Here is a 24,328-nt window from a genome sequence, read left to right as displayed (position 1 = left end):
AATGTATGGAATTTTCAAGATTATTAATTAAATTTCTCTTATGAGGCATGGTACACGTATGGCTGTAGTTAACAAGATCTTTGTATCTATGTGATTACGGGTTCCGTTCCATAGAGTAGCACCTTGGGGAAGTATCATCTACAACAAAACCGTTTTTATGAATGAATTTGGTCGACGGATACTGTGCAGAAACCAGCCATGATTGTGTGTGTATGTGTGTGTATGTCTGTATTTGTGTGCTTGTGTCTGTATCTGTATCTTTGCGTGTGTGTATCTAAGTATTTGTGTTTGCGTTTGTCTCTCCTTACTCGACAACTGGCGTGTGTCTATGTCCCCCGTAACTTAACAGCTCAACAAAAAGTGATGTATGGATCAGCTATCAGACTAAAAATAAAAAGTTATGACTGTGATCACTTCGATCGACTAAACCTTTTTTGATAGTGCCCCAGCGCGGCAGCAATCCAGTTACTGAAAATAAAATTACGGGAATACCTGAATTATTTTCACACAAAAATCTGTATCTATTTGTCGTCGAGAAGGCATGACGGTTGTGAATGGACTATACCCAAGTTAAGGTTTTAAAAGACCAAAAGCACACCCGAAGTTGTTTACCATAGATGTTCGCCATCGTCAGTAAATCGCCATCTAATTTATGCTAAAGGACTTTTTCACTTACCAACTTAAGTATGGTTTGTGTTCTGCAGTTTTCAGAATTATTCAACTGTTATTAAATTATTCTTATCTCTTTTTGATTGACACTCGACAAGAACGGAGTAAAATGCATTTTCTGATTGACGCTCTATCAGTTTTGCCATTTACTGCTTTCAACAATAATTTTCAATTTCTAACATTGATAGATAAACGTTCTCATATTTTGGTTGGAGGTATAGATGATTATATAGATTCTAGTACGTCACTGTTTTTCTTTCATAAAACTCAGAACGATAAAAAAAATGTCTTTATCAGAGGGATTTGAACTCAGAACAAAAAGAAAAAAAACCCCATTAAATACGATAAGATATGTTGTCCCGTATACTATCTTTTTTTTTCGTTCTGTAACACCCCCAGAGTAATATTTATTTCTTACCTTGACACATTAAGACATAGGGAATTGGTTGATTATATCGATAACAGCTGTAGCGGAAAGAGGAAAGGTGAACGAACAATAAAAGGATCTGAACTCAGTACAAAACGGTATTTAATTAAAAAGCACAAGGAATTTTACTCGTCACTCTACCGATTACAATTTCTGATGCTTTTTTTACAATAGGTACAAGGCTTAAAATTTTGTGGGGAGATGTTAGCTGATTACATCACGACCCCAGTACCCGACTGATACATATTTCATGATCCCGAAAGGATGAAAAGCAAAGTCTGCGAAATTTGAACTCAGAACGTGAAGATGGACAAATACTGCTCAGGACTTTGTCCGGCGTGCTAACGATTCTGCCAGCTCACCGCATTAATAATATTTTCAAATTTTGGTGCAAGGCCAGCACTTTTGGGGGACGGGATAAGTCGATTAAATCAACCTCAGTAGTCAACTGGTGCTTGTTTTATCGACGCCGAAAGGTTAAAAGGCAAAGTCGAATGCGGCAGCATTTGAACGCAGAATGTCCAATTCTACGAGCTCGTTGCCTTAACAATAATAAGGCAAAATTAACCCCGGCAGAATTTGAACTCAGAGTGCGTTTAAGACGGACGAACACAGTAACTATTCTTTCTACTAAAGGCACAAGGTCTGAAATTTTTGGCGAGGGTTTAGTCAATTACATCGATTTCCATTGTTTCACTGGTACTTAATTAGATGTACTTAATTAGATGACGAGGCATATGGCTAACTGCACGTACCGCAAGGCACTCTTTCCCTCTAGGGAAAGAGTACCGCAGCGGTGCTCTGTGGTCTCCAAGACGGCTACTACAGGGCACAGCGGCGGCGCTCATCCCCATTTGTAACGTGGGTTATTTCCCGATGCATAACGTCAAATAGTTACACGTGCACCTTGTCCATCGGGTGGTGATGTCGCAATACACCAGAGCCGAGTCTAACGCGCACACGAATAAGTCGAAGCCGGTCCCGTTTTTTTAACCGTGGACGGTGCCGTCGCGCCTTGAGAGATACGCCATCGCCTACTGGCAGGCCGCCCAACTAACGTGCGGGCTAAGATGCATGATCGCCTCTGCAACCTAGTGTCAGCGGGGGACTCACAAGGAGGGGTCGATCGAGCTTGGTGCTCTCCGACGCTTGACCTCTCCTGTGTGCAGGTCGCTTTCGAGGCAGTAGGGAACCCCAACGGCAGACCCGGGAAAAATTGGCCGCACATCAGGGCCCCTACTTTTGGTGACCGTGGCTCTCTCCAGCACCGAATCCTAACGCCCGTGCAGGCCAGTAATGGGCGGAGGGGACCCTGGGGTGCCGGTGTATTAAGGTGGGCGGTGCCACCCGTCAAAGGAAAGAGCTTCCCAACTAGTGCGACATGAAGGGCGTGACCGGAGCAGAAGGGTCATCTGCCCCAACACCCCGGTGTTTTATAGTGGACGGAGCCACTCAATCCGAAACTTGGCGCTCATCGGGATGCTCTGGTATATTATAGTGGGCAGCACCACCGCCTATTTTTCGTAGGCCTTCGGCGACTGAGCGGAGGTCAAGTGGGGCCTCGGCTTTTGTGGACGGAATCATGCGTCCAAAGGGTGAATACATTCGCCTACGGGATCGGCTGCAAACCCCTCGATGCACGTATCATAACCGCACCTAATCACCCAGTGTTTTATGGTGGTCGGTGGCTGTGCGCATGTCGGATCCATCTAACCATCCCCGGGTGCGGCTATAATTGGTGTGATCGAAAGGAAGGGACCCTATAAGTCGCGTTTCTGATGGGGCTTTCAACACATGACTACACATTAACACCCGTCCACCACAGGTGAAGTGAGAGTCTACATACAATTGCGGGACGTCCGGCTTTCGTGGACGAACCACCCGTCCAGGGAGTATGTCTCCACACTGATCTGCACCAACAGAGGCTACGATTACGACCTTACCTAAACGCCCGGTATACTTGGGTGGGGAGGTGCCATCTGTGTCGCCAGGTAACCGTACTATCCCGGGTTCGACGCCGGTGCGGACCCACGGCAACCAGTTACGGGCCGGCGCCTAGTTGGTCGGCTTGTACCCGACGGGTGCCCCGATCGTGGCCGATTCTCCGGGGTGGGCTATCGCACGACTCGAGATGACCCAACAACATCTCGGGGCTCCGGTTTCACGGCAGCCGGGGGGTGGGGGTTCGGTACCTTTGGCTACTCTCGTACGAGAGGGACCTGCGCGAGTTGGACATGCCATCACTAACTGCTCTTCTCTCAAAGGGTGTAAACTTTCTCACCACAACAAGGTAGTACCGGGGTCGCCCGCCCTCACGGTATGGTTACCTTAAGAGACAGCAGCATCGGGCTGCCTCGACGCTGCCGGCACTGTTGGTGCCCAGTTCACCAAGGCCAAGTCGACCTTACACTATTTAAAACTTTTTTTGTTGCTCGGGTCAAATACTGGAGTTTAAAGGTCATGGTGATGATGTAAATTTTCCGAGTCCTCTCCCCCATCCCCCGTTCCTGAGCGCGCATTTTTTTTCATATTCGTTTACTACATGTTGTTGTACACCTATTACACTATGTTTTTTTGTTCGGGTCAAACACTTCAGTTTGACCTTGCATTCGAAGTTCATATATCGATTTATTAATAATAATGCTAATAGTTCATATATCGATTTAATAATAATAGTCGAGTACTGGGGTCGTGATGTAATCAGCTAACATCTCCCCACAAAATTTCAAGCCTTGTACATATCGTAAAAAAGCGTTAGAAATTGTAATCGGTAGAGTGACGAGTAAAAATCCCTTGTGTTATTTAATTAAATACCGTTTTACGCGTAAGACCAGCAATATTTTGGAGCGGGGGCTGTTTAATTAAATCGACTCCAGTACTTTACAAGTATTTTGTTCTATCAAACTCAGTAAGATGAACGACAAAGTTGAATGAGGCAAAATTCAAACATGCGACGTAGAGGATTGACACTAAAATGAACATTCGACGTTTTACCGACGCCGACAATTCATTGTCTTTTTAGAACAATAAACAAATTAATTTCTAACAAAAGCACGCTGCTTTACTGACAATAAAGTATGGTATTCGATGGAGGATTTCATTTGACTACAGCAGTTAAGTGGTCGGAGAAATTAAAAGAGAAGTTGATCTCAGCAGTATTTGAACCGGGGAAACAGAAAAAAGTCGTAATTAAATATCATAAAAGTATTTCTCAAAGATTGTAATGCACCGAATAGCGAAATGTAATTAAGTTTTCCCGTAGAAAAGAAGAATCAATTTATTATTCCATTTATCATGAAAGTGTGTATTTATTGCTTTCAGTTGTTAATAGTATTTCAGCTTCTAAGCCTTCTTTTAAAACCACCTGCTTTTCTATTTTTGAAGTTATTATTATCTTTGGAGGAATAGATACTTTGTTCTTTTATGAAAATAAATGCAAATTTTCAAAGTATGCGTGAATATCTTTCAGTAAAATTATTATATCATATTTATACTATTATTTATTTATCACTTATTTATTTTTGTAGGCATAATGATTTACCATACAGAATTCGTATATATACTGGAGTGAATAAAACCGATTTTAACAGCAGCTTGGACAAAGTTTGGGAAGTTTCACAAACCGATATTCCACGACTAAAAGAAGGAATGGTTGGTGCACAGGTAAAGCTTTGTTTTTCAATTTCCTCGTTTTTGTTGATTATATTGCTGTTTGTCCCCAGGACACCTTTATTAAGCAGATCTATCATCAGAGGAATTCTAGCCATGGCAATTCAGTCTTTGTTATGAATTATGTATCTAAGACTATTCAATATTATACTTTAATACAGAATACACACACACACACAAACACATACACATACATTAAGCGACAATGTATGAAATAGATAGATGTGTACAACTTGGTTTCCTATATAAAATTTCGTATATGAAATAACTTCTGGACTAATTTCAACCTCGTATTGCAATTTAGTTTGTGATCGAGTACCCACTTTAATTTTTCACGGAAATATTGCTTATAAGCTCGCTATTACTTGTGGCTTAGGTAAATCGGATAAGTAAGTTTTCACAAATAACACATTCTTGGCAGCTTGTTCGGTTAATAAATTGCTAGCGAGTTTCATTTCAATACTTTTCAATAATACGAAATGATTTAATTATGCTCTACTACAAAATAGTTCGTTAAACATTATTCAGTATATTTTCTTTTTTAAGACGGTAGGATGTGATTTGAGGGAGATTTGGCAGCTTTTGCTAAATACCACTAACAACTTTTGTAATATTTCATTCGATGGAACGTTAACAAAGTATGTTGAAATGCTGTGTTTATAGAGTTTATTGATTATTGTCTCTTATATTTGAAACTTGTAGAAACATATTTTCCACTTTGTTGGTCATTATATATGTATTAGCCATTATTTTATTTACGTTGTAAAATACACCAATTCTTTTCGTGAATTTGGAATTGTTATCATTAACAATTTTGCAAGAATCTGACCAGCCAATGTCCTTATTGTAAATATGATTTCAGTTAATTCCTCTTTTGTTAAATTCCCCTTGTTTTGCTTGTTTGATAGTCGCCTCTGGCTTCGTATTTGTATCTTTAAATAAATAGATTATAATTTCTATATACATATTTCGCTCTATGTTTTGTTAAATATAGGTTATATAACAAGTCTGCAATGAAAGCAAGGGCATTTTATTATCAGCATTCGAAGATCTGGTGTTCGGCATTGGCACTAGCCGAAAGCGTCCTACTTTTTAGGCCAAGAACCGACACTCATATATTCCAACAATTGTGAAGGATTCTTAGTCTCGTAACCAATTCAGATTCCTAGTTCTCTACATAAGGATACGTCGGTTTCTCACTTTACCTGTCAATGTACTTCAGTTGCCTCCAAAAGAGTAGAAGAATGGGAACTATTCAGTGTGCGTCATGTGTAAAGGCTGTGCAGAGCCGCTAAGTTGGAATCACATACTGTCAATTGGTTGTTTGATACTTGCCGTTTGCTTCATATTTGTATTAGTGACTGTGTAGTTGGTAGGAAAAAGAGGGCGAAGATAATGTGTGTTAGGTACAGGCGTGTTCATATCAGTGTGACTGCATGCATGTGTGTATGAAGCTAGTGCTTATAATTGCGTATATGCATGATACCACAACATAGATATATCAAAATCTATGTTGTAGCATGGAGGTATAAGATTAATGTATGTAGTATGAAGTGTGTGATATGTGTGCAATGTTTTATATGCATTTATGTTAGTTTGGGTGAAGGTGTGCGTGATAGCATAAGGTAACATGGGGTGTGTATCGACATGTTTTTATGTACGTGTAGAAGACTGTTGTGTGCTAGTTTGTGTGTGATATGTAAAGTTTTTATGAATGCTCAGACATATTGGCTTAGTCTAAGTGGTTTGTGATATGTATGTGTAAGTGTGGTATGTTATGGTAGAGTGTGGTGAAAAAGAGTGGAGTGTAGTTATGCGAACGATATTGAACTATTCATGCCTGAGAATAGAGGAGCATCTGAGGAAATAGCAGCAATGATGCGAAATAATGCAACAGACTGAGAGACAGAAAATAGCATTGGTTGGTGGATTGAAGTGACGAGCGACGGGCAATGTGTTATTGTTTAAGTGGCCACCTTGTGGATGTTCAGAGATATGATCTACTAATCTGTATCCAGTTTCTCTATTTAAGAAAGTAGATGGCGTTCCTTGTGACACATGTGAAATGACATGTGATAAAGAATGAAAGTTAGATGGATGTAAGGCGTATAGTAGCGTTGTAGATGTAATAACACTTGTTACAACAGGTTCTGAAGCAAGGAAAAAGTACTGACTAAAAGGTTGCTCAATTTAAGACATGTTTGACAGAAAGGAACGGAAGTTCATGGTATATGGGATAAATAGTAAGAGTCTAGTCAAATATGGCAAATAAGTGAACAAGATGGATCATTGGTAAGATATTAGTGAGAAGATGAGATGAGGTGGCAAGTGTCCAAATGTATGAGGCTGGTGTGGAGCATGTGAGGGCGGAATTGCGAGGTGAAGTGTTAACTGTGTTGGAGATTATTACAATGCACAAAGTGCATCAGGTAAGACTGGTTACAACGTCTCGATATTGGCCACATAGGTAGTGAAGATGCTGGAGTTATGAGTAGTAGGATGGAAAATTTGGAAGGAAGAGTCAAAGTCGAAATAAGTGAGTGATGTCGATTTGTGAATGTTATTGATTAGTTCGCGAAATATTGTAACCTCTTTATTTCTCCTACCAAAAATAGTCTTGGACTAGGTAGTGATTTTCTGCACTAAACTATCCCATCTCCAGTGCTTTTGAAGGTAGGAGCGAATTTTGCTCCCTTTACTACTGCTTTTGTTTGTAGATAGTACTGAAAGTAAAAAAAAAAAAAATTATAAAAAAGAATTAATTCTCGAGCGTTAGTTACAATCCTTTCAGAATGAAGTTTTTTTTAAAATCCCGAATTATTTCTCAACATTTACCTATCTAGAAATCGACAGTCTCAAGTCCTAATTTATTCAGCATATTTATATAGAGGCTGATCGTATCAAAATCAACTAATTTTGCTTCCATAATACTCTTTTTGCAATGTCATAAAAAAAATTCACTTATACCATATCTACCAATTCGGTAGGAATTGACATAATAGTTTCAGTCTAATACTTAGTAGATCGCTTAATTGTTGGGTCATCCACCAATAATTGAACGTTATTTTAAGTCTGCGGTTTTGGAATCTTTATGTATCTTGCATGGAAGTATTAAATTATGAATTTTTTCAGATTGATTAATTTTCGATTATCTATAAAAGTTGCTCATTTCTAACTGGGAACTATGTGGATAAACCATTACCGTTAATATAGAGTTTTTAATCAAATAATTTTTTAAAGCCGTTCCTTAAAATTGGTGTTGCCTCTTATTTCCCCCACCCTTTAATTATCATCGATACTTATTTCTGTAAATCTCCCTGTCGATTTTGCTCTTTTTTTGTAATATTTGATTTTACATGATTTGCCGGAACATTCTAGTTTCTTGATTTTTTTCAGTCATGCAGTATATTCCTCTAAGTGCATATTCATGTTCATCTGGTTAGGTTTTCTCGAAGGAGTCCTCCGAACATCAATCACAGAAAAGTGAGCATCTGCCTCAATTCTCGCAATGTAAAGTCGAAGAACAATCTGGAATTTTCATTGCTTCTGCTCGTTCTCCTGACCGAATGAAAATATACTGTAAACATCCACAAAAAAACAAAAACAAATGCCAAACCTGCCCAACCCGTTGTTTTCCAACTTCCATTCAACCGAAACAGTAATTATTTTTATCTTTTAATTGTCATCAACATCCATTGTTTAGACTTTCACACTGCGAATCTACTTACGCGACGGTTACAATATCGATTCATCATGGTCAGAATCCATCTTTACACCAATGCTTTGTATATCATAGAGAATTGTTTACAGCCAATATGTCCGACGGCCATTCATTGCGGGTTCGAAACATAAGAAAAACACATGTCATCCAAGAAAGCGACACTTCATGTAGCTTTATTTTTACCAAGTAGTAAAATGAGAACGACAGCTGAAATATGCGGAATAACTCATGAATTATTTTGTCTTTGACATTTTCTTTCTTTCTCTTGTTTTGCAACTTTTCTTTCAATGATATTCTCTCATGTTTTTTCAGTTGTTTAAACATAAGTATTTTACTTGCATTTCTTTTTCTCTCTTGTGAATATATTTACTCTGTGTTGATATGTGTTACGCACACTCATTGACACGAATGCACAGAAACAGCGAAGCATATACCTTTCAGCATATATATTTTCTGATATGAAAAAGTATAGCTGACACTTCTACGACATCTTTTATTCGAAGGCTCGTGAAAATACTGTTTCTGTATTGTTATTAAGATTAATTCAATCCTCTCTTTGTCGACTCATGTATATAGTGTGTATCCATATTTGCAATTTGTATTCTAAGATTCAAGCCCGTAGGTTAACAATTAGAAAGTAAAACGAAACAGATAAAAAGAAATTTACGTTCGATTCTGCCAAAAGATATTGACAATGAATAGCCAGGTTATTGTTTGAATTCTTATTGTTCTGCTTGGGCATTATGAATTATCATCTGTTTGGCAGATACACTATATATATAAGAAAATAATGTCTTCACTAATTTCCATAACAGGAATCTGTACTCTTGTTAGATACATCGATCCTGTGAGATACCTTTAATTGAGAAGATACAATAAGATTGAAACATGCTGATGTCTCAAAGTTCGCTAATACCAGTGAATCAAGTGTGTTATGAACATACTAAGGGGAAGTGTCTTTCGTCGACGATAAACAACAACGACCAGATATGCCAAAACGTATTGAGAATGAATTGATTTATTATTGTTGGTATATTTCTGTTTAAAAATTTAGGAAATACGAAAGCAACAGAATCTTCACATATTGAACAACTTACTCAACATTCACTTTTCAAATTAAATCCACCCGGAATCTTAAATGTATACCACAACCCTAAACAGATTCGTCAAACAATGAAAATATGTTTCCAAAATTATTTTGTGAATTTTCTTTTGATGAAAGACGTTGGACAAAATTCCGTCCGATGACATATCAAACAATGAAAAGTGGGTGACACAGGCCTGCGCGCACGCACATACCCACACATACACACATATACCTCCTTCTCTTGCACTCTCCTGTCTTTGAAAGAACTTTTTCTTCATCCATTCCCTTCCGGTCATTTCAGTATGTGACCGCGTGTGTATCGTTGGCGATTTTCTTTCTCCGTCTTTCCTTCTTTGGATTTCTATATTTCTGATGAAGAGCTTCGCTCGAAACGTGAAATCCTCTTTCTTTATTTCCTTTCCGTCCAATAACACTGTACTTATCCCACATCCTTGAATTTTTGTTTTTTCTTGCTTGTTCATGTTTGGATTGACTATGTATATATATATATATATATATATATTATATATATATATATATATATATATTATATATATATATAACTTTTAAATTAAACTTTTTGTTTCTGATAAGTAACAATCACTGTATTATTGATATATATATATCAGACGAAACCAACACATCATAATAACGTGTAACTTCAGAGAACATAATAAAATGTACAATACCGAAATACGCAGAAACTATTTAAACAACAATATAAGAAACATCAGGATGTTATAAATATAGAAACACAGGGACACGAGATAGATTTCAATCACGAGAAACCAAAAGTAATCAACCTCTTACAAAACAAACTAACCTCTATACAAATAAATCTACATAGCAATAGAATAAACTTCACACACCAAACCATCAAAACTCAAAGATTATTGTAGAATATTGTAGAAAACTGAGAGTAGCAGAACATATTTTTGAGGAAAACGATAAAGATGAGACTATAATTAAATCAAAAGCTAACTCTATCCTAAACGAGGACGAAATACAACTCTTGATGAATTCTGTGAGCATACTTCAAACTTGCCTTTAGAAAATCGGGAAACAAACAAGTTAAATCTAATTTCAGTAAACAACAATGGACCCACTTAATAGGTTTACAATTAGACAGCAATATAATTATTAAGGAAGCTGACAAAAGAAGTTCGGCTGATATTATTGATTCAGATTATAACAAAAATTTAGTATTGGATATGCTACATGATAATATTTACTATGAAGAAATCCAGAAATTCAAACCTACGAAAATTATGAAACTACTTATCACCCAACGACACTCGTACCAAATCTCTTTGACTGATAATGAAGTGAACCTCTTACAAACTTCTTCAAATATAAAGCAACCAACTTCTATGGACTGCCTAAAATAAAAAACTAATCAATGAAAATGTGAAGGAGCAAAAATCCCTTGTGTTAATATCTCATCACCAGCCGAACAAAAACTGTGGCCCATTGTAACAGTTTCATCGTGCGAAGCTCATCGCCTAAGTAATTTCTTAGATATTCTATTAAAACCCTTCCTCAAACATATAAAAAGCTTTATGCGAGATGATTTGGACATACTCAGCCCTCTACCTAAGACAATAAACGAAAACACCAATATCATCACATTTAATATTGTGAGCCTATGTAGCAACAGTCCTTACAATTATGAAATCGAAGCTATAGAATATTGACCAGACTCATTTCTATATGAAATACTAAAAGACATGGATAGAAAATTTATTATTGATAGCCTCCAATTCATCTTAGGAGTAACTAATTCATATTCGATAACACAACCTATCGACAAAAGTCAGGAATGGTCATGGGAACAAAATCTGCTCCTACATATGCCAACTTGGTCATGGCATATCACGAAATAGAAAGAAAATATGACAAACTGAAGCAATTCCAAAATCTTATGAACACCATAAATCCTCAGATTCAATTCACAATGGAATTCAGCAACCATAAACTTCTCTTCTTACACATTCTAATAACCTGAAGAAATTCACTACTGGAAACCGACATTTACTTTAAATCCACCGACACACGACAATATCTCCTCTTCACATCGTTACCCAAAGCTTATACGAAACAACATCCATTCAGTCTAGCGAAACGAAAATGCACAACTGTATCAAACTTTGAAACAAGACGCCATAGATTAAAGGAAATTTTAAAAAAATACTTATAAAACTGATAAAACCCATAAAACTGGTTGAATTTGCTATTCAGAAATCCGAACAAAGTGATCTTCCAGAACCTGGAACAACAAATCCCAAGAAAGCAAAAAATACTATCCCACATATTTCACCTGTGAAATCAAGAAACACCAATTTTTTTTACGAACATATATCTAAACCTACAAATATTTCTACATGATCGAAAAATGAAGAAATCTTGGAAAAGTATCTCATTATAAAAAAAGCAAGACGCAAGCAAAATCAGTAAAAAAGATATTGACCAAAGCAATGCTACATATTCAAACAACAGACCCTGAAGTAAGTAAACGCAACTGGCCAAACTGTGGAGTATGTAGCTACATATTGGAAGGTCCCGGATTTCACATCAAAAGAATACCTACCTTTAAAATTGGAAACAACCTCTGGAATTCAGACGACCAAATCTATATGTAAAGATTACCGAGAGCACTACATCAAACAAATGAGTATGACCGTACATCTGCAACAGATCAGGGAAGCATGGAAAATACTCCTGAGTAAACATATATATATATAAAATCGTGGGTGACAGGTGTTATCCAACTATTCTTTTTCCGTTTTCTACCAGTGCAGTGACCTAGTGACGGAACAACAACGAAACAATAAAGGAAATGCATTTTATTAACAAAAATAAGCCGAAACTCAATGCCTTATATTTTAGTTAATTCACAGTACTTACTATATACGAAGAATATCCGTCCATTCGGTTACACTAGTGCAAATTCTCACTAAATGATAACCAAAGTGTAAGGAAAGCCAAGTTGCCAATATGTTTATACTAATGTCATTCTTGTATACTTTTTTATGACTATATATATATTCTGATAGTCACTCTCTCCTAAATGTATGACTAGAAGCGTGTATGTATATATGTGCATATATATATGTGAGTGTATATATATATATATATATAATATATATATATATATATATATATTATATAGAATCTGTTCTGTCTGTGTGTGTGTGTCTTCTAGGATCTCGGGCATCCTCCATCCGATTGCGCTCAAATTTGATATGTAGATATCGACGATATCAGGGCGTGTATAAGTCTTGAAGAAATTACAAAAATCGATTCCAGGTGAGAATGCAATTTGGATTAAATGTTTGACAACTCAGCATCGTCCATTGGACGGGGGGCGTTTTGCTCGTATATATATATATATATATATATATAGATGGTTATATCTGTCTATCAATGTAAATTTAATGTGCAATATATGAATGTATTGAACCTTGTGGCATCCACAAAAAGCTCGTCTGGTGTACCAGGCTACATACTAAATAGAAATAAAATACGGAAAAGTGTAATGTAGAGTTCTATGCACCCGAAATACTGAAGATCCAATCAATGAAATAATTTCACGAGGAATGTATAGGACATAAAATGTCATGAGGTATGGCGGATGAATATATCTATTTCACAAGTTGATATCCGTAAGATGACGGCTGGTCACAATGCGCTTCGCATTGTTTTAGCCTTCAAATGACGCCACCTCGTTGGCTAAGTGAGCAGGCCTATATATATATATATATATATATATATATATATATATATTAAATTATGTTTCATATATAGAATATACTGAAGACCGATAATTGATAAAAAATTCTTGACAGAGACGAGGATAAGAGACTTAATAAAATGTTGAAAGAAAATGACGAGAAGTGGTGAAGGTGAGAGAGAGAGAGAGAGAGAGAGAGAGAGAGAGAGAGAGAGAGAGAGAGAGAGAGAGAGAGAGAGAGAGAGAGAGAGAGAGAAAGAAAAGCAGGTAGACACAGTAAATACATTTGTATGTTAGGAATTAAGATGGTGGATTGAAGTTAGGGACTGTGTCATCGATAATGCAAACAAAAGTCAGAAATGGGTTGTAGAAGTAAAACAATCTGATAAAAATAGCTACTAACAATAGATAAGACAGCTGGAGATATAAAACTTACACTAAGTGGTAGTTTAGTACAATGGTTAGGTAGATATCTATAATCATTAATATACAAAGGAAATAACATATCTATGCTTATAAGTATATATTATATATATATACGTATGTACATATATATATATACATGTGTGTATACATAAATGTAAATACGCAGATATACATGTGTAGGTATGTATATGCGCATGTAAATATGTATGTGTATATATATACATAAAGTGCGTGTGTTTGCATGGACTATTTATTTATAGATATATATATATATATATATATATATATATATATATATATATTATATATATATATATATAAGAAAATAGTAAAGTGTGAAAAAACGACAGAAGGCTTAAATGTTAAAAAATATATATATTTGTGTCAAAATGTCTGGAGAATATTGGAAAAATTTTTTTTCCTTTCCTTAAAATGACATAATTTAAAAATTTTAAAGAAATTACCGGTTTCGCGTGTAGCTTTTCAAATTTCTTGTGACGTTATGTTTATATTGCATGGAATTATCGTTGTTTTTATTTCCAGGAGATTTCTAAATAAGGGGAGGTAGTGAGTGATTTTTTCCGGTGTAGGGGAGATAATCGCTTAAAATTTTTTTTTCCCTTTTCCTTGTTAATTTCTCTGTGTCAGTATGTTCGGATGGTTGAGTCTGGGTTTGTACTTTTCAATGAAGAATGTTTCCTTGTTCAGTCTCAATTGTGTTGATGATCCGAAAGCACATTGGTAAAATGGGAAGATTAAAAATTGTGGCAGTAGTTGCTTTGCGCATTTCTCAATGTGCTCACTAAAAGGTATCATTCTATATTCTGGGAATGCAATCTGTTGTCGATGCAGTGTGCATCTGCGCCTGAGTGATAGTCCCGTGGAACCCACGTAGTCTTGGTGGCAGCCCGAGCATTTAATAACATAAATTATGTTTTCAGAGGCACAAGTAAAGTTAGATTTGATCTTAAATTTCTGTCCCTCTTTAAAGAAGAATTCTGATCCTTCCAATAGGTTAGGACATGTTGCACAGTTCGATCTACCACATTTTTTTACTTTTGCATCCGTAATTTTAGAAGACAATTTTGCCTTTGTGAGAATCTTTTTAAGTGATTTAGGCTGTTTGTAGCTTTTAATGATTTGGTGTATGTTTAGAATTTCCTTTAATTTTGGGTTTTTATGAAGTATTGGTAAATTCTGGGTGATGATGGTGAAGGCTTCTTTGTTTCTGGGGTTGTATGTAGATATGTAAGGTAGTATTTTCGGGGAAGGTGTGTTGTTGTGTTGAACTTTTCTTAAAGTTTCTATGTTGATTTCTGTTGCACGTCTGATCCCATCCTCTATGAGTTGAGCTGGGTAATGTCTGTCAATTAGGGTGTTTTTGAGTTCTTGCAGTCTAAAGTTCCTGGTATTTTGTTCTGACACTATTGTGCATATCCTTCTTGCAAGGTTGAAGGGGATGTTTGTTTTAGTGTGTCTTGGGTGGCATGAATTAAAAAGAAGGTATTGTTTGGCGTCTGTGGCTTTGTAAAAATGTCTGTTTCTATTTTAAGGTTAATTTTTTTAATTAGTATATCCAAGAACGGGAGCTCCTTTTGGTTGTATTCCATTGTGAACTGTATATTTGGGTTTATGCTGTTCAATAGGTTTTTAAATTTTAGGAGTTTATCTATGTTTTCATTCCAGAGAATGAAACAATCGTCTAGGAATCGTTTCCAATTCTCTTTTATGTATTGAGAGAGGGAGTTTCCAAAGATTGATAGAGATTCCTGGTAAATGATTATTTCCATGTATCCCATTGTTAAGTTCGCAATGACTGGTGCTGCCCTTGTACCCATAGCAATTCCGGATTTTTGACGGTAAAATGTATTGTCAAACATGAAGTGGTTATTGTGTAGGATGAATTCAATTGATTTAGTAATGAATTCCTTACTGATCCTTTTTGGTATTTCTTCCGGAAATGGTCTAACCAGAATTGTATTGCCTCCAGTCCATAATTATGAGGAATACTGGTATACAAGTTGACTACATCAAATGAAACCAGGATTGTTTCTTCCTTGGTTTTTTTTGGGAGGTGGTTTAACATATCTAAGTCATCTCTGATATGGCTATCGATATGTTTAAGGAAGGGTTTCAAGAGGATGTCCATAAGTAGACTTAGTCTGTGTGTTTCACAGGTTGGGCCAGCTACAATGGGTCGTAGTTTTAGGTCCCCCGGATTAGGTGTGTGTATGTATGTCTTTGGTGATTTTTTAATGGTTTCATTTATAATTTGACTTTTATGAATTTTTGGCAGACCATAGAAAAGGCTAGGTTTGCATTTAAAGTTTGTTAGGAAATCAATCTCTTTGGTTGTCAGTTCCTTTTCATGGGTTTTAATTAGTGAAGATAGAGTTTTCATTATTTTTTGTGGGGTGTAGTTGGTAATTTTTCATAATGTAGGTCTTCATCAAGCAAGGAAATTACAAGATTTCTGTAGTATGATGTATCCATTATTACAACTGCATTTCCCTTGTCCGCTTCCTTAATGGTTATATCTTCATCATTTTGGAGTTCTACCAGTTCTTTCCATTGTGTAGTGTTAAAATTTGGGTTAGCTTTCTGTTTATGTATAGTATGGTAGGGGAAGTTCTCAATGTGGTTACAGAATTCGTCAAGATCTTATTTCTTCCTCTGTGTGGGATGTGTTCACTTTTGTTCTTGACTAGTGACTCATCTTCAGTATTGAAACTGTTTGATGCTTCTGCTAGTCTTAATTTTCTGCAAAATTCTGTTATATTATCCTTGAGTTCATTTAGGTTTGCTCTGCGTGGAGTTGGTGTAAATTTGAGCCCTTTTGCGAGGATGTCAATTTTTATGTTAGAAAGAGGTTTGGTTGAAAGATTGATTATCTTTAAGACTAGCAGAAGCATCAAACAGTTTCAATACTGAAGATGAATCACTAGTCAAGAACAAAAGTGATACTAATATAAATATAATATAATATCCTATCTACTAAAAGCACAAGGCCTGAAATTTGTGGTAGGGGACTAGTCGATGACATCGACCCCAGTATTTCACTGGTACTTAACTTATTGACCCGAAAGGATGACAGGGAAAGTCGACTTCCGCGGAATTTGAACTGAGAACGTAGTGACTGATGAAATACCACTAAGCATTTCGCCCGGCGTACTAACGATTCTGCCAGCTCGCTGCCTTAGTGATGATGATGGTGATGATGATGATGATAATAATAATGGTCTCAAATTTTGCCTCAAGGGCAGCCATTTTGGAGGAGGGGATGTGTCGATTATATCGACACCAGCTTTCACTGGTACTTAATTCATCGACCACAGAAAGATGAAAGGCAAAGTCGACCTCGGCGGAAATTGAACTCAGAACATAGCGACGGACAAATATTTCGTCCAGCGTGCTAATGATTCTGCCAGCGCGCTGCCTTACTACTACTACTACTACTACTACTACTACTACTACTACTACTACTACTACTACTACTATTAATAATAATAATAATAATAATAGTAATAATAATAGTAATAATAATAGTAATAATAATAATAATAATAGTAATAATAATAATAATACTGCTCGTGATCAGAGATGCATATATCGTCAACCACTAAGGACATGCTCAACTGGTTCAGGTCAAACAACTGACAAGCAAATCTGTGGTTTTGAGCAGATTTGGGGTTTGAATAATTAATCTCTGGAAACATGGGTGTTTTGTTTAACATCCTAAACAACCCTTATTCAGGGACCTTTTGAGCGGGATGGTTTATTCAACTAGAAGAAAATTCTAACTGGCCTCCACCTGCAAGGTCATGTGCTGTTTATCTTCATATGAGATCACCATGTCGAAATTTCTACTTACTCACTCTCCTTCACTTGCTTTTTCTCTCTGTCTTTATGAATTACAAATTTGTAATTCATAAAGACAGAGAGAAAAAGCAAGTGAAGGAGAGTGAGTAAGTAGAGAAGATACAAAGAAGGCAAAGAGTGTGCGCGTGAGTGTGTGATAGATAGATGGAGAGAGATAGAAAGAGAGAACAAAAGATAGAAAGTAAATGCAGTGGGTTGATTTTGTTACATACATTCTTATATATTTCACATCGACAGCTGCAGGTATTTTGCTCTCTATAGCTAAATAAAAGTAGGGCGGAAACTGAAAACAACGTGTTTGACTTACGAGAAACATACAACAAAACAACAATAATCTGAATAAGTAAGAAAATAACTTAGCCTCCCTCGGAAACATCGATTGTCCCATATATTTTTTTTATTAAAGAGAGTGTGATAATTTTGGTACTTTTGGTTTGCCATTGAAATTGTTTGATTTGAAGTACAGTGTTCTCGGCTATTTTGGCTACTTATAAAACTAAACTTTCAGCAGTGTGTCTTTTTTTTTTATCTGTAAAAGTGATAGCTTCATTTATTCGAAAGCATGTAGAAACACTGAATTCGCTTGGTTATAAATTCAGTCTTCGCCCCTCATCTATATCGACCTCAAGGAGTACTGTTAAATTTGTATTCTAAGAAATACAAGCGTAGGCTAGTAATAGGATGGTAAACAAAAGAGGATTAAGTAAAAAATTTCCATTGAATTTTTGAAATTATGTGGATAGTAAATAAGTTTAAGTGTTTGTTGAATGCGTATGATGCACTAAAGTGTTTTTGTGGATTTTAAGAAAATCTAACGGGATATTAACATAGTGATTAATATAAAGATAAAAGCTGGCAGAACCGTTAGCACGCCGGGCGAAATGCGTAGCCGTATTTTGTCTGCCGTTACGTTCTGAGCTCAAATTCTGCCGAGGTCGACTTTGCCTTTCATCCTTTCGGGGTCGATAAATCAAGTACCAGTTACGCTCTGGGGTCGATGTTATCGACTTAATCTTGTGGGTAGAAAAAGAAATAGGTATTTCGTCTGTCTTTATGTTCTGAGTTCAAATTCCGCCGAGGTTGACTTTGCCTTTCATCCTTTCGGGGTCGATTAACAAAGTACCAGTTACGCACTGGGGTCGATGTAATCGACTTAATCTTGTGGGTAGAAAACAAAATAGGTATTTCGTCGGTCTTTACGTTCTGAGTTAAATTCCACCGATGTCGACTTTGCCTTTCATCCTTTCGGAGTCAATTAACTAAGTACCAGTTACACACTGGGGTCAATTTAATCGACTTAATTTCTTTGTCTGTACTTGTTTGTCCCCTCTATGTTTAGCCCCTTGTGGGTAATAAAGAAATAAAAAACGTTAATAGGCTGGGCGAAATGTTTAGCGATATTTCCTCTGTCTTTATGTTCTGAGTTCAAATTCCGCCGAGGTCGATAAATTAAGTACTAGTTGCGTACTGGGGGCGATCTAATCGACTGGTTCTTTCCCCCAAAATTTCGGGCTTTGTTCCTAGAGTAGAAAATAAAATAAAATTTGAAAGCTTTTTGAGATATGTATTATATGAGAAACTATGCAATTCTGCTTAGTATCTAACAAAGCAATTCTGCCAGCATCTAACAAAGCGGTTGAAGGAATACTTGCATTCATGGGAAACTGTTGATCGTCCACAATAACTCCACTTGCTCTTGTCTGTACTTTGTTACAACTATAGATACATCATCAAATCTGATTCTCGAAGCTTTGTATAATTTATGCTGAAACACACGCACACACACCTCGCACACACACACCTCGCACACACACAAACCTCGCACACACACACACACCTCGCACAATATATGGGCTGGGTACTGTCTTCCTTTTTAAAAATGCATTGTTTAGTCATACGCGCAGGCATGCCTATGTGGTTAAAGAGTTCCCTTTAGTAGCGGCACCTTGGGCAAGTATCTTTTACTACAGCCCAGAGTCGACCAATGCATTGTGAGTGAATTTCACTGAAAACGATGGAGAAACCCGGCACCTGCACACACACACACCACGCACACACACACACATACATATGACGGGCTTCACCACATGGATTCTCACTCACCTTCCACAGTTAACTGCAACTGTCCACATACACACCTGTATACCACCCACCTCCCTATCTTCACCACACACGCATCACTATACACACCCATATTCACTGTTGAAATCATCATTCACTTCACACACATTTACACACACACACACACACACACACTTTCCGCTCCACACACACTAGCGCTGACCACTTCTCAGCACCCCCACCATACACCATTATCTACACACCCACACACACCTTCAATAGCGTCATCACACATACCGCTATACGAGCAGCCACACACTTTTTTAAACTTAGTACACACACCACACACCATCACTCCTACACCCAAAGTTGTATTTGGGAAGATGACGAACTTCTAGCGAGGTTGTTGCTAGACATTGAAATCTTAGAGCGTCAATGATCAGATAAGTAAGACGTTCAAGATATGGTGACGAACGGAGGCATTTGTTTCTGGATAGCTTCCAGTAGATCGATATTCTAGACAAGACGGATGATGCAAAAAAAAAAAAAAGAAAAATTCAAAAACAACAGGAATGTCACTAGCTGAGACAACGTTGGTCGTAGTTCTTAATCAGGACTGACTTACCCTTAAACAAATATGATATATAATAACTACCATAATGAGGCAAGATCCTCATTATGGTAGTTATTTGTAAATAAGCGTGTTTATTTGTAAATAAACGCGCTTTTATTATGCTGAATTTCAGTACTGAAGCGTAGAAAGTAAAATACATGTCCTATATGTTGGACAAAGAGGCAACATAGCCAATCATTTGTTCATATTTACAGGAATAGTGTACCCTCGATTACATTATGAAAATAGCCCCTTCTTAGACGGTTGAGTGCCTTTCGAATAATGATTGATTCAATGAAGAAAAATTGAATTCGCTGGTCTATAATCAAATTAATGGAATTCTCCAATTGTGAAATGGAATGATGAAATTTCTAATTAAAGGTTAATAGTCTAAAAACATAGTAACACTACAAATGAATTTAAAAGAAAAATAGATGCCATTGAAGCATAATGAAGAAATGCTTGTAGATTTGGTTCACTTTTAAGAAGAGAAACTTTAAGAAGTGCAGTCAAATATTTTTCCTATCACATCTTTCCTCCCCAGGAAAAAAAAGAACGTAGTGGATAAAGTATTCTTGAATAGAGAGAAGTGGATGGGATATTCACAGCTGGAGCCCTCTCATCATAATCCGGTTGACCAAAGTTGACTAGAGGTGCTAAACAACATCAACGTTGTAAAATATAACAATATGCATGAACAGCTAAGTATTAACAGAGCACTCTATAGTTGTTCCATTCGCCAGAGAAGCCAATCAATGGCGATCAAAATTAATCGCATGATTACAGTAAAGTGATGAAAAAACCCCTTCAAGTCCATTGCATCGTAGCCTATTATACCAGTATAATTTATTGACCATAAACTGACAGGGACAAAGTTTCTAATTCAAATAAAACCAATAATTTATTTCTGAATAATGAACGTGTGAAAGATTGTGAAAATTTAACTAACATGTCTTATTAACTAGTAGAAAACATAACCTACACCAATTCTTTTAAACATCTGAATATAGCTATTCTCGAGAAATTTCTTTTCCTTTTTAATTTACTTTCCGGAAAATCGCAATTGGATTTATCTCAGAGAAACTCACAAAGATTCATGGCCAGTAATTGACGATTAGCAATATCGATAGGATATTATGCAACATATTGATTTCTCGTATAGAAAATCATATCAGGCACTCAAGTCTTGTGAGGAAGCCTCTTCACTTAAGTAGTGTTACAACCTATCAAATTCTATAAGTCATACCTTACACAAATCACATCCTACCTTCTTTAATAAAGCACACATGGGATAACGTAATATTAGTCATATCCCTAAAATGACTGCATGGTCACAACTTGAATATTTTTTATCACAGTCATACTCGGTTAGAGTTGAACTAGAGCGAAACTGAAAAAAGCCCATTAGAACGGCTTTTTATAACAATTTAAGTTTCATTATATTTATTGCCTATTATGTTCCAAAATACAAAAGTATTAAATATCAGAAGTCATAGAATGCCAGATTAAATGAATTACATTATTTCATCTCGTACAGGGAGGGGGGTTGGCAGAGTCGTTAGACAGTCGCGAAAATGCTTTGCGGTATTTGTTCTAGTTCTTACAAGATTAAATCGTGCCTAGGTCAACATTGCCTTCAAGCCAATCGGGTTCAATAGAATAAAGTACTATCAAGTAACGGCCAATGCGAATGATTAATCTCCTGGAAATATCTGGTTTTATACCTAAACATTACTTCAGTATGTATAAATACATACTGAACTTGGATCAGTCTTACTTTTTCTCCTTAAGAGTGAGCAAGATAAGCACCAGGTATAAGTGGAGTCAGTCCTAGATTTCTGTCAATTCAAGTCAAAAGGATCTCAAAGTCAATAAAATAAGAAATTATTCAAATGAACCGACTACATACCAATAGAAAAATATGGCTTAAGGCCTCGGTGAAATACTATTTTCCAACGTGATGAACTGAGGTGCATAACTCTTTAGTTTACTGTGTTTTATTGTTTTCTAGTCTTGGTGTTTCTCATTTTATTATTTAGAATACTCATTTGATTCTTTGTTACCAAGCTATTTGATAAAATTGATAACATTAGTTCTTGATATCGTAAGTTCGCTAATCGTATGCATAACAAACTGCCAGCCTTAACTTAACTGTATACGAAAATAAAACTATGTTATTGTGACGTTCTTACTTTTTCCAAATGGATTAGCAACATATAAAATGGCTTCCACTATCATCAGTTGACGACATTACACTTCACTTACGTTATTAATACTACAGTATGAGGAATAACAGCGCAGAACATCACAACCAACTTTGGCTATATGAATAAGAAATTGATATTATTTCATAATGATCATGCAACTAATATTTTGGCCCTTAATCCAGTCTTCTTCAAAAGAGTAACATAAATATAACAGACACGACACCAGTTACATAATACTCTCATTGTTTACATATGTAATGTTTATATGATTAAAGAACAACTTATTACTCAATCAATTTTAGAGTAGGCTGTCAAGATATTACATAAAAAATGCTACATCGTTCTGAACCTTAGGATTTTGCCAGTAATCTGACACCTTATCAAAGCAATTTGTAGCGTGTTTCTATTTTGCATTGCATTAGTAAACAATCAAGAAAATAAAGAAATAAACAATAATTCCATAAATATATTTTCCATAAGAAATAATCAAGTATTTTGATATTTCTCACCCTTTATACTAATATTTTTGAAGGAAGTTTATTATGCAAGTATTGCTACCAGAATTGACAAGATAATGGTGGTTTTATCAGTATGAAAAATAATTTCTTCTTTGATGACAAACTCCAATGGAAATGCTAATATTTATGGATACGCATACTTTTGAAAGCACACGAATTTTCAACGACTAACATATATACTTTCTGCTCCAATTCACTAATTTTGTTATTCGGGTATAAGCTGTAGATGCCTATATCTGCGACAACTTATATATATATATATATATATATATATATATATATATATTATATATATTGATAGAAATGGTAAGACAACAAAAGAATGAAAGAGACCTCGATATTATGTAAATAGAGGAATTTATCTGTGAATGTAATATGTGACTATTATTCGGTAGCCATGATAAAACTCCGAGTTTCGGATGTCGGGGCGGAAATCCACGCCGCTATCTCTTCAGTTATCCGGCCATCGGAAATAACCCCGATGACGGATAACTGAAGAGATGGGGGCGTAGATTTCCGCCCCGTCGTCCAAAACTCGGAGTTTTATCAGGGCTACCGAATAATTGTCACATATTATATTTACAAGATACATGCATACATACAAACTTACATACATACATACATACACACAACACAACACACACCACACACACAACACAACACACACACACACACACACACAAACACCACACACACAACATATATATATATATATATATATATACACACACAGCATATAAATATATATATATAATGCCAGTGCAACACACCAGTTCTAAGTTTTCCAATAAGCTTGGTGGGGTGTTTATAAATCCACTTTGACACCATGTGTTTCATTTATATCTTTCTTTTTGTCACAGTTTTGGGCTGCTTACGTCCCCTGCGATACTCAGTTCAAAGATGCTGTTACTAAATCTTTGGAACAAGTTGACATAATCAGGAATTTAGTTGCAAAATATCCTGAAATATTTGAATTCGTCACTACATCTCAAGGTTAGTATGAAAATCCCTAACAATTGGTATTTATAGAAAAAATTGATTCATATTTGTATGAGATAAATAAAAAAAAGTACCTAAACGAAAACGAAGTAAGACAATTTAACAACTCACCGAAGAATATTGTATTCAATTTCACCGATGTAAATTCTGAGTTTAAGCCTCCTAGAGATCAACTTTACTTCCTCTTTCCAGCGAGATCACGAATATCATTACTTGTAATATATTGCCGTTCATAACTTTGTAACTCTGTTAACAAAAGCTTCCCCTGTATGTAACTGTATGTAATCAAAAGAAGCTTATATATATATATATATATATATAT

The 24,328-nt window shown here is 36.1% G+C and overlaps 1 protein-coding gene across 1 annotated transcript in view; it reads left to right on the top strand.

Annotated features, from left to right (window-relative positions):
- The window catches only part of LOC115214406 (dipeptidase 1), a 159,152-nt gene that overhangs the window by 38,434 nt on the left and 96,390 nt on the right, over positions 1-24,328 (top strand). The window contains exons 2-3 of the mRNA XM_029783605.2: positions 4,624-4,759; positions 23,868-24,000. Of these exons, the coding sequence (XP_029639465.1) occupies positions 4,624-4,759; positions 23,868-24,000 (269 nt within the window). The remainder of the gene's footprint in view (positions 1-4,623; positions 4,760-23,867; positions 24,001-24,328) is intronic.

This window comes from Octopus sinensis, linkage group LG1 (genome assembly GCF_006345805.1).
Source record: "Octopus sinensis linkage group LG1, ASM634580v1, whole genome shotgun sequence".
In the NCBI taxonomy this organism is placed as follows: domain Eukaryota; kingdom Metazoa; phylum Mollusca; class Cephalopoda; order Octopoda; family Octopodidae; genus Octopus; species Octopus sinensis.
Note: the sequence above shows the minus strand (reverse complement) of the source record. Positions and strands in the feature narration are given on the sequence as shown.